The sequence below is a fragment of the Leptopilina heterotoma genome, unplaced genomic scaffold (genome assembly GCF_015476425.1).
Source record: "Leptopilina heterotoma isolate Lh14 unplaced genomic scaffold, ASM1547642v1 Lhet_235, whole genome shotgun sequence".
NCBI classification, from domain to species: Eukaryota; Metazoa; Arthropoda; class Insecta; order Hymenoptera; family Figitidae; genus Leptopilina; species Leptopilina heterotoma.
This window is the reverse complement of record NW_025110952.1, coordinates 719,693-732,537: the sequence shown is the minus strand read 5'-3', so window position 1 is coordinate 732,537 and position 12,845 is coordinate 719,693. Positions and strand designations below refer to the sequence as shown.

At 22.7% G+C, this 12,845-nt stretch overlaps 1 protein-coding gene across 1 annotated transcript; it reads left to right on the top strand.

The window, feature by feature from the left end:
• The first annotated feature begins 1,028 nt into the window (after positions 1-1,028).
• LOC122502602 (cysteine--tRNA ligase, cytoplasmic) lies at positions 1,029-11,490 on the top strand. The gene is made up of 10 exons (XM_043612745.1): positions 1,029-1,183; positions 2,273-2,454; positions 2,979-3,321; positions 4,670-4,810; positions 6,568-6,778; positions 7,047-7,522; positions 10,021-10,165; positions 10,382-10,590; positions 10,747-11,115; positions 11,293-11,490. Exons 2-10 carry the CDS (start codon positions 2,276-2,278, stop codon positions 11,419-11,421), a joined length of 2,202 nt encoding a protein of 733 aa, XP_043468680.1. The 5' UTR covers positions 1,029-1,183; positions 2,273-2,275; the 3' UTR covers positions 11,422-11,490.
• The last annotated feature ends 1,355 nt before the right edge of the window (positions 11,491-12,845 follow it).

Below are 12,845 nucleotides of genomic sequence, written 5' to 3'. Positions count from 1 at the left end.
CTTTTTAAGTTTCAATAAAAAATGACAACACTTTAAAAAAAACTTTTAGTTTCTTTTTCATATTTTTAAAGTTTTTAAATTTTTAATTTTTTTCATGCTAAAAAGAATTTTTTAATTTTTGAAAAAATTGATTTTTGTATTTTTTGAAATAATTTTTTTCTTTATTAAAATTTTTATTAATTCTTGTCAAAATTATATTCCTGGCATGAAAACGAATTGATTCATGTATATATAAAGTATATATTTTATCAAAATTTATAAAATTAATCGCTAGGTTCTATTTTTTGGGAAAAATTCAAATTTTGCCATATTGGATCCGCCATTTTGAATTTTATGAAAGTTCAATTTTCTTCTTAATTTTGGTCTGTCTATAATTTATCTAACCTTTATATTCATAAACAATCAGTTTTATTACAATTGAAATGTTTTGTCATTCATTTTAACGCTATTTTCAGTTTTTTGTAGGTTATAATTATAATTTAGTTTGATTATTTTTTTAAAGTTATTATAATTATTATTATAATATTATATTTATATAAAAGAGTGTTTATTAAATAATATAAAAAGTATTTAGAAAATAAAATTGGAATCATTTACTTTTTGAAAAGTGGTGTGCCTTCTATAAGAATGTTTTAATTCTATGGCGTAATGGAATTGGGTACGCCATAGACTTAAAACATTCTTATAGAAGGCACACCACTTTTCAAAAAGTTGTCCAAACCGGAAGGAAAGCATATATGATATTGGGTGTACACTGTACACACAAACAGACCTGCACACAAATAATTAAATTATTATTACGTAAATAACGTAACTCTGCACGTAACATCGAGTCGAATTATTTGACCAAATTACATCAGAGGTGTGACAAGCACCTTTAATGTGCACTTCCTATGATTGTGGAATCAGCATTACCATATTGCAAGGTTGGGCAGTTCGAAAAAAAATACGATAAAGTGTCGCACTTGGGAAGTTGTCCGACATTTCACAAAACGGACGTTCTATACTAAATTTCAGTGTTTCCCATCTTTGTTGTCTCTCTTAACCTTAAATCGAACCGGAGAAAACCGTAGAAGTCACTTCACGTTGGTTCACGTGTGGTGATGCAAATATTAAGAATTTTTACATTATTTCCTTATCTAAAAGAAAATACCAGACGTTTTAGTCAATAAATACATAAAAGGTAAGACACATTTTTACATTATTTTTTTTCGAAAAACATATTGTACACTGTTTTCAATTTTACACCAAATATTTAATGATCATTTCTTTAAACAATTAAAATAATAAATTAAAATCTTTGAAACAAATTGATAAATACTAATTATTATGTGATAATACAAATAATTTTTAAGACTTAAAAATAAAATCTAACACATTCCTTTTAAAATACTGAAAAGGAACTAATTTTAGGCAGAAAAGTAGAACAAATTTTAGAAAGAAATAATAGTGAAAAAAATTAGATCCTAATTGTAAAAAAAGTTTTATATAAATTGTAATTTTTTGTCTATTTGACCTTTTTAGAATAGGAAAATGAAGAAGGAAAAGAATTTTTAAAAATCATTAATTTTGTTCTTTCCTCGTTTTCATTTCTATACTTTCTTGAAGGTCACAAATGGAAGATTATTATTTGTAATGTAAATTTTTTTTTAATTCTTCAATAGAATTATTTTGATTAGTTTCCTGAATGTTTGAATCTTGCAATTTTTAATGTTTTTTAAAAACTAATTTCAATTTTTTTTGAAAAATCTTACAATTTAAGAAATTAATATAAATTACTCTCTGTAATTTAAAAGAAAAATCTGTATAATTTAAAAAAGTGGAAACAATTTTTAAAAAATATAAATTTTAAGAGCAATTTTATAATTTTTAAAATATAATTTTTATGATGAGATTTTTTTTAAGTAGTTTTTTGAATTTTAATACTTTAGGAAGTTAATTAAATAATTTAAAAAAAAATAATTTTTTTTACTAATTTATAAATTTTAAATAATAATTTTAATACTTTAGGAAATTAATTAAATAATTTTTTAAAAAAATAATTTTTTTTACTAATTTATAAATTTTAAATAATAATTTTAATATTTTAAGTTAAGCTAATTGAATAATTTTTGAAAAAAATTATTTTGTTTACTAATTTATATATTAATAGGTTCCGAATGCCGATTTTTTATAATTTTTTTTTAATTATTAAGAGCTATTTTTTCTAAAATGATTATAAAGAATGTTTTTGAGAACAAAAAAGGTTTAATTTCTCATTTATAAATTTTAGAAGATGTCGAAAAGGGTGCAGCCGCAATGGAGCCCGCCGGAACGTAACGGAAGTCCGGTTTTAAAATTATTTAATAGTTTAACTCGACAGAAGGAAGAATTTGTTCCTCAATATGGTAACCGAGTTCTTTGGTATTCCTGCGGACCGACAGTGTACGATGCCTCCCATATGGGACACGCTAGGTGACGAAATTTCAAAATTTTTATTTTTCAGCTCAATTTTCTCTTTTTCTTTCCAAAAAAAGGAAAAAAAAACCAAACAATTATTAAGAATGTGTCGTTTTTATTAATAATTAAATTATTCTCGAACGTAAAATTTCTCTAAAAATACTAAAATTAAACTAAATATTTTCAATTTGTTTTTCAATAATGTACTAGGTAATTTAAAATTTATTTTTCAATCTAAAATTTTTCACTTTTTCCAAATTTCAAAAATTTTGTGTTTTTATATTTTTTTTAATAAATATTTTATTATTCGAATAATTGCAATTATTCAAATAGATTAATTTTGAAATAATAACAGAATTATACTGGATCAAAAATCAGATTAATTTTTTTATTAACAAATCATACGTTTTGTTTTGAAATTAAATAAAAAAAGATTTAAGCTTAAAAAATGTTTAAATTGAACTGAAAAATTTACATTGTTTTAAAAATAATAATAATAATAATTGAATGATGAAATTTTGTTTATTTTAATTTTTCAGATCTTACATAACGTTTGATATTCTTCGACGGATTCTTGCCGATTATTTTGGTTACGATGTTCTCTATGTGATGAATATAACGGATATCGATGACAAAATAATAAAACGAGCGAGACAAAATTATTTATTTGATCAGTATGTGGCGGAAAATCATACACTTGACGAGACATTGTCCGATGCACGAAGTATGCTCTCAGCTATTGAAAGTACAATAAGAACGACAAATGATGCCGATAAAAAGGAAATGTTTATTAAAATGCTCGATAGAGTTCAAACAGCCATTGAAAATCTTGAGAAGGCCGTGAAATCGAATAATGAAAATAATATCAAGGAATGTCAAAAGGCAAGAAACTATTTTTGCAAAAAATATTTTTTTCTATTTTCTATAAATATGAAAATTAATTTACATTAATTGACGAATATAACATTAATAATCATAATAATTTTTATTTATAGAATATAATTTAAATAATATATTCTTTTTCAACTTTTCGATATAAAATTAAAAATAATTATTTATTTTCAGCAATAAAACGGCTATAAAGTAAATTATAATTATATTTTATAATCTAAATGCAGGCCTCGGATATTAAAACATTTTCGACTTTTTTCGACTTATTTTCAAAAATTACGACTTTTTCCACTTTTCTTCCGAATATTACAATAATTTTTAGTATAAAATGCAACTTATTTTCAAAGTTTAAAATTGAAAAGAGTTTCAATAAATTTTGAAATTTTGTAAAATTTAATTAAAAATAATTGATTTTTTTAGTGTTTTTAAAAAATTTTTGAAAATCAACATTTGAAGAATTTTAATTGTAAATTTTGAAAATAATTGAAATTAAATTCCTCGGAAGAATTTAATTTTTAAAAAAAATTTTAATATATTTCGAATAAATTCAATTATTCTCTAAAATCCTAATAAAACCTTCCGAAACAATTCAATTATTTTTATAAATGGTAAAATTCCTCGCAAGAATTCAATTATTTTTTATAATTAGTAAAATTCTTTGCAGGAATTCAATTATTTTCAAAACATTCTTAATTGAATTTTTCGTGAGAATTCAAATATTTTTAAATATTCCCATAAAATTCAATTATTTCCTAAAATTTTTAATAATTTCTTCGAAACAATTCAACTATTTTTATAAATATTAAATACTAAATAAATTTTCAAAATTTACAATAAAAAAGAGTTTCAATAATTGAAATTTTGTAAAATTTAATTGAAAATAATTGATTTTTTTCAAAGCGTTTGATAAAAATTTTTGAAAATAAACTTTAAAAGAATTTTAATTGCAAATTTTGAAAATAATTGATTGCTCAAAAATTTTAATGAAAAATCTTCAAGTGTAAATTTACAAATGGTAATTAATGAAAATCAGTTACAAAAAAATTATATTAAAATATTTTTGATAAAAAATTTAAATATTTATCTAACGAAATTATTCAAGTTTTAAATAATTAAATTTAGAAATCAGTGAAAGATGAGAAGAATAAAAAATAAAATTTTTGTGACGACACTGAATTAAATAAATGACTTTATCGACTTTTTTTCTATTTTAAATCGACTAAAGCGACTTTTTTTGCATCTTGAAGTCGATCCGAGGCCTGTAAATGTATATTTTATAAATAAGATATAATTATCTTTTATTTTTATTCTTACTTTATTTTTCTTCTTAAATCCACAGATTTTACTGGCAGAAACAAGAGATCCGTTATCGGATTGGTTGGATAAGAAGAATGGAAGTTCAGTAACCGAGCAGTCAATTTTTAGAAAACTCTCTGAACATTGGGAATCTGAATTTCACAAAGATATGGACGCTATTAATGTAAGTTTTCCTGTTTCTTAATTATTTTTTTTATCTTTTTGAGATAAAAAATGTTTTTACATTTTTAAACAAATTATTCATTTGGAAAATATTTCATTTTTAAACTTTTAATTTTTTTTAATATCTTTTTAAGATATTTATTTTTAGGTTTAATTTTTTCAATGTCTTTTTATTTATTTAAATATAGATTTATTTAAAATACATTCTTAAACTTAATAACTTATTAAAGAATTTTAATATTTTTATTTAGAAACGGAAATATTAAAAATAATAATAATAATAATCATAATAATCATAGTAATAGGAATAAAATCATAATAATGATTGTTAGGAATTTTCTCTTTTGTCTTTCTCAAGAATTGAAAATATTCTATCAATATTAATCCTATTCAAGATATTTAATTAAAATTTAACATAATTCGATTATTTTCTTGATAGCAGATTTATCATCATTCAATTGTTACCATTAATAAAAAATTGTACAAATATTTATGTACCTCAGATTTATTTATAGTTAATTGTTTTTAATATTTTTATTTATCTTTTCTTTTTAACTTCTCGTACAGAGTTGCCACAGGTCAGGGAATCCCGGGAAATGTCTTGCAAAGTAAAAATGGCCAGAGAAAAGTCAGAGATTTTTTACTAAAAGTACGGGCAAAAATTAAATTTTTAAAATTTATGAAAAAATTCTGAATTTTTGTGTCTTTTTTCTTTGAAAAATTTACAAAATTTCAAATTTTAATTAATTTAATTTGAATTAATTTAATTTTTTAAAAACTTACATTTTTACAACTTTACATTTTACAACTTTACAAATTCAAATTTTTTTCTGAAATCAGCTGAAATTTTTCAAAACCTGCATATTTCATACTTTTAATTAACACTTCTGTAGAATTAAGTTTTTTGAAAAAGTTTATTTGAATTTTTTTTTTTTAAATTATTATTTGAAGTTTTTATTTTGTAAAATATGTTTAATTGAGGCCTTGGATCCAATAACTCGCCCGACGCTCGAAGGAACGCGCAACTGCCAGTCAGTGAGCAGTGAGCGCCTCTGGGCCACTCACTGCTACCCGACTGGTATTAGCGCGTGCCTTCGAGCGTCGGGCGAGTTATTGGATCCAAGGCCTCAATTAAAGAATTTCTGAATAATCGAAATTTTGTAAAATTATATAGTAAACAAATGAATTTGAAAATTCTCCAAGAACTTTTTAAAAAAATTATTAAAAATAATTGATTTAAAGAAGAATTTTAGTTAAAAATTCTAAAAAATAATAATTGCATTGAAATGATGAAAAAAAATTTTGAAGAAGTTACGATAACAATATTTTTTTATAACATAAAATAATGATTTTATTACTCGGTCATTTTTAATTATTATAAAACATGAAAAAAATTTTTTTATTTTTTATAATATTCTTATAAATTGTTGAATTCCAAAAAGGTTAGTATTTAAAATTTTTTTAAATCTTAATTTCTGTGGCAAGATAATAATGATGGAATGTTTATTTAAAAATGAAGTTATTGATGTTTTCGAATAATTTTACAATGAATGAAATTCGTAGATAATTGTAAATAGGACATTTTTTTGAGTATCTAATTATTTTTAGAGTGAATCAGAATATTTTTTTTTAAATTCTTTCTAGAAATTAGGGAAAAGTCAGGGAAAAGCAAAATTCAATTTTTGTGGCAACCCTATCGCATCATATATGGTGGTTTTAGAAAATACTAATTTTTTAATAAAAACAATTTTTTCTTAGGTCTTAAGACCCAATGTATTGACAAGAGTAAGTGAATACGTTCCGGAAATAGTGAATTTCATAGAAAAAATTGTAGCAAATGGTCTTGCGTACGAAAGTAATGGTTCAATTTATTTTGACGTTGCCACCTTCGATAAACGTGAGAAGCATCATTACGCAAAACTTGTGCCCGAAGCTTATGGCGATACATCCAGTTTACATGACGGAGAAGGTAAAAATTAATATTTTTACAAAACGAGTATTTTACAAAATTTATATTTCATTTTATTTATTTCATTAATATTTCATTTATATTTCATTTTATTTTATTATATTTCATTTTATTTTATTATATTTTATGTTTTACAAAATTACAGAATTTTAGTATTATTATAATAAAAATAGTTTATAATGATAGTAACGATAATAAAGAAGAGGGGATAAAAAATCCCCCTTGGAAAACAAATTAAAAACTTCAACTTTCGCAACTTTTATTTTAGGTGATTTATGCATTTCTGAGGACCGGCTAATGGAGAAACGATCGCCAAATGATTTTGCACTGTGGAAGAGTTCAAAATCAGGTGAGCCATGGTGGGACAGTCCATGGGGTCGCGGTCGTCCCGGTTGGCATATTGAATGCTCAGTAATGGCATCGGCAATATGCGGCGAGAGTTTAGACATTCACACGGGTGGAATTGACCTTAAATTTCCACATCATGACAATGAATTGGCGCAAGCCGAGGCTTATTTCGATAATCCACATTGGGTTCGTTATTTTCTTCATTCCGGTCATCTTACAATATCCGGATGTAAAATGTCCAAGTCACTGAAGAATTTCATAACAATTCAAGATGCATTAAAGAAACATACAGCTAGACAATTGAGATTTGCCTTTCTTCTTCATTCGTGGAAGGATACACTTGATTATAGCGATGCAACCATGGAAAGTGCTGTGCAGTATGAGAAATTTATAAATGTGAGTTAATTATATTATATTATTATATTATAACATTTTCGATTTATTTCGACTATTTTCTAAAAATGCGACTTCTTTCGACTTATTTTCAAAAATTACAACTTTTTCGACTTTTTCCAACTATTGCAATAATTTTTAGTATAAAATGAAACTTATTTCGATTTTTATATATAGTGTGAAAAATAACTATAGACAAATCTTCAAAAAATATTTTTTTAATAATTTCTCGAATTAAACCTTCGAAATTTACAATTAAAAAGAGTTTCAATAAATATTAAAATTTTGTCAAATTTAATTGAAAATAATTTATTTCTTTAAAGTGTTTTATAAAAATTTTTGATAATCAACTTTTCAAGAATTTTAATTGCAAATTTTGAAAATAATTGAAATTGAATTCCTCGGAAGAATTTAATTTTTTAAAAAATTTTTTAATATATTTCGAATAAATTCAATTATTTTCTAAAATCTTAATAAATCCTTCGAAACAATTCAATTATTTTTATATATGGCAAAATTATTCGCAAGAATTCAATTATTTTTATAAATGGCAAAATTATTCGCAAGAATTCAATTATTTTTATAAATGGCAAAATTATTCGCAAGAATTCAATTATTTTTGTAAATAGTAAAATTCTTTGCAGGAATTCAATTATTTTCAAAACATTTTTAATTGAATTTCTCGTAAGAATTCAAATATTTTCAAATATTTCCATAAAATTCAATTATTTCCTAAAATTTTTAATAATTTCTTCGAAATAATTCAACTATTTTTATAAATTCTAAATAAATTTTCAAAATTTACAATAAAAAAAGAGTTTCAATAATTGAAATTTTGTAAAATTAAATTGAAAATAATTGATTTTTTCAAAGTGTTTGATAAAAATTTTTGAAAATAAACTTTAAAAGAATTTTAATTGTAAATTTTATATTGTGGCCTTAAGGTCACAATATTAACAGATTTATTTGACAAACATTAAGGTCCTTAAAACATTCTAAGTTGTATTTAAATAATTGAATTTTTTAAGAACTTTCGGAAAATTATTAAAAATAATTGATTTCGAGAAGAAGTTTGATTAAAAATTGTAGAAAATAATTGAATTTTAAGAGAATTAAAGTTGTAATTTATTAGTGTGAAAAGTATAATAGGCAAATCTTTGAAAAGTGAATTTTGAATGATTTTTCTAATTAAATTTTCGAAATATACAAATAGAAAGCTTTTGCAGGGTTCGAACTAGGTCCGCAAATACCGTAAAAATCCGTAAAAGTCAATTTTTTTAAAAAGGTCCGTAAAGTGCGTAATTTGATTCAAAAAAAATGAAAAGATCGTAAATTGTACGATATAATTTGGAGAATTTTAGAGAAATTACAAATCATTGCAGAAATTCAATTATGTTCAAAATTTTTTTTAAATTCTCATCAAAATTTCAATTATGTATAGAAATAATTAAATTATTCAAAATTAAATTATTTTAAAAAATTTTTAAATAAAATTCTTGACAGAATTTCAATTATTTTCAAAAATTTTCCTCAAATTCAATGATTTTTAATATCTACTATTTTAATAAAATTTTCCAACCGAATTCAATTATTTACAAATTTTTTTTTATAATTAAAATTAAATTATTAATAATTTTGATAAACTTCTACGGAAACATTCAATTATTTTCATAAATTATAAATTTCATTTATTTTTGATAAAATTTTAATCAAATTCCTTGAAAAATGTAATTATTTTTAAAATTTTCATTAAAATTCGTTGAAGTAAATTCAATTATTTAAAAATTTGTTGATATAATTCTTTATGGGAATTGAATTTTAAAAAACATTCAATTATTCAATAAATTATTTATTAATTTTTGTATTTAAATAATTGAATTCTCGTAGAATTTTGTAATAAAAATTGATTTTCATTTCATAAAAATTCATTTCAGTTAAAATTTTAGACTATAATTGAATATTAAAAGCAATAAAGCATGAATTTTTAGAAATAATTGAATTTTGAAATTAATTTATTTGAAAAAGTTGAATTGAATTTTTTTTATATTATTTGAAGTTTTTATTTTCTAATATTGAAGAATTTACGAATAATTGAAATTTTGTAAAATTAAATATTGCATACAAATTGATTTGAAAATTCAAAATTGTCAAAAAACTTTGCCGAAAATTATTAAAAATAATCTATTTAAAGAAGAATTTTAGTTAAAAATGCTTAAATCATTTTTAATTATTATAAAACATGAAGAAATCGATGACTCGAAGTTATCGATATTCTTCATGTTTTATAGTTATGAAAAATTTAATTTATAGTTTTAAGTAAATAGTTTTCTTATTTGACTCGGACTGGTTATATTTTTGTTTGTAAATGATCCGTAATTTTTTATTTTTAGTCCGTAAAGTCTGTATTTTTAAATACTTTCACTGATTCGAGCCCTGAAATAAACATTTTGAAAAAATTTCTCAAAAAAAAAAATTTAATAAAATTTTCTTTTTCATTGTAGGAATTTTTCCTAAATGTTAAATGCCGAATTCGAAATATTGGCTCAGGAACGACACTTAGTACTTTTAATAAATGGACGAATGCAGATTTGGAAATGAATTTGAAATTCACCGCAGCCAAGGAAGGTGTTCATAAATCCCTGTGCGGTAAGACTTGCTTTTTAGAATTTTTGAAAATTATCGCGACTTTGAATTTTATAGACATATTTTTAAAATTATAAACTTTTAAAAAAAAATGCAAAAAAAATAGATTTTTTGAAAGTTACAAAAGGAGTTGTTTTCTTAAACAAATGAACAAAATAAAATAATATTTAATAAATAAACATTGTAAACATAACGACTAATTTGTTGATCGTGTTACAGATAACATTGATACGAGAAGTGCTTTGGAAGTGATTCGTGATCTCGTCACCCACTCAAACGTCTACATTAAAGATACCGAAAATCCAAATACACTTTTGCTACGTGACATTTCTGTTTACATGACAAAAATGTTTACAATTTTCGGTGCTATTTCCGATTCGCATAATGACATTGGTTTTCCAGTTGGCACCGAAACGGCAAACTTCAATGTAAGACATTTTTTTTCTATACCATTTTACAGAGAGTTGTTTGAAAAACTTAATTTCTATGGAAAAATAATGATTGAATATTTATTTAAAAATGAACTTATGTTCTTAATTTTATTTATTCTTAAGTGTTATACTTATTTTCAATTTCTCCCGCAGATGGAGGAAACGATAATGCCGTATTTAAACGTATTGGCCGATTTTCGCAATAAAGTTCGCGATCAGGCAAAATCGATAAAAGCAACGGAAATTTTAAATGAATGCGATACATTGCGCGATGATATTTTACCAAATTTTGGTGTACGTTTTGAGGATGGCGATTTTTGTGGGATAAAGCTTGTTGACAAGGAGGAATTATTGCGTGAAAAGGAAATGAAGAAGCGTTTGGAAGCTGAGAAAGCGGCGGAGAAGGAGAAAAAGAAGGCAGAGATTGCCGCCGCTGCCGCTGCGAAAGATGCATTGAGAAAAATACCACCTGCGGAATTATTTTTAATGGAGACCGACAAGTATTCGAAATTCGACGAGAATGTAAGTTTTGTTTTGCAAATTAAATCTATTTTTTTTTTAAATTTTAAATTAAAAACAAAATTTTTTAATAAATAAATTTTAAATTTAAAAATTTTAAATTTAAAAATTTTAAATCTCGTAAAAATTGCTGAGAATAATTATTATTTCTTTAATTACTTTGAATTATGTTCCTTTCAGGGTTTGCCAACGCTCGACGCTGAAGGTAAGGAAATTAGTAAAGGACTTTCGAAAAAATTACAAAAATTGCAATTAGCACAAGAAAAAAGGTACAACGAATATCTCAATAATTTAAAATCAAGTTCTTAGGTTAAAATAAAAAAAAAAATGAAACAAAACTAAATTAAAAACTATTTTAATAAAACAATTTTATATTTATATTTTGATAAACGAACTAGAAAGTTTGACTTTGATAAAAATATTCTTTTTCAGATTGGAAAAAATTTCCAATCTATCGAAAAATTGATTTTTCTTTTAAAAACAAAGGAAAAGATTCAATTCTTTAAGTCTTTTTCGTTAACTTTTTTTTTGAAGTTAAAATAATTTTAAAAAAATCGCTAAAATTTTTTTTAACGATGATAACATTAAAAAAGTTTTTCTTAAAAAAATTATACAAATTTAATTTTGTATTTTAAAAAACGATTTTCTATTTTTGAATATTTAAAAAATTGACTAAATTAAATGTAGACAGGTCACTTAAATATTTAATCGAAATAGAACCATTTGCATTTAATTAATGAAATTTAAAAATTGCAAATAAATATTTGTATTTTTTCGTCATCATGATGTAAATTTGAATTAATTTTTCTTTTAAAAAATTTTATTAAAAAAAAGAAAAGAATTATTAATGGATAAAATATCAATTTTCAATAATTAAAGGAGTTAAGAAAAATATTAAATTATTATAATTTAAAAATAATTTTTAAATATTTTATAAAAAATGGAGTAAAAGAATAATTGAATAAAAAAATATTCTTAATAATTCATTGCGATTTTCGATTTATTTTGGCAACAAATTGCCTTTTTTAAATCGGATAACTTCATAGAGGACAATTTTCTGAATTAAAAATAAAAAACTTAATGAATTATAAAAATTTAGAAAAATTACAAAAAACTCACGGCTGTTACAATTAAATACAGTCGGGTCGCGACATTTTTCGAAATTGCGACAGTGTCGATTCTCTTATTAGAAACCGTTTTAGTTCCTAATCCCACTACAGTGAACAAGGTGTCGCATGACATTAGCAATTTGCATTGCCTACTCGAAAACACTCGAAAATTAAACGAGTAGAAAGTGAAGACACAGATTAATTATTTGTTACAAATTAAAAAATAATTATTACATAATATAAAATATTATGTATTAAACTAATTAAAAATTATATAAATATTTATTTTCATTTAAATTAAATTAATTTATTAATAAAAATTTTAAATATCATTAAATTAACTAAATGTAGTTAAGTATGCGTATTAACTTTTAATTGATAAATAAATAGAAGTAGGTTGCTATTTAATTTTTCTATATTGATTAATATAAAATTAAAAAATTTTTTTAATTAATAATTTTTTTGAATTGTCATAATCTTAATTGGAATGTTATCAACTGTTAATAATAGGAACAGTTTATGTATCCACGGTAAATAACAGGTCATCTTTAGTGTTACCCACTAACCTAACATAGGTAAAGAAGCATTTCCTTGGTAACATATAGTTTTACCGACAGATGGTAA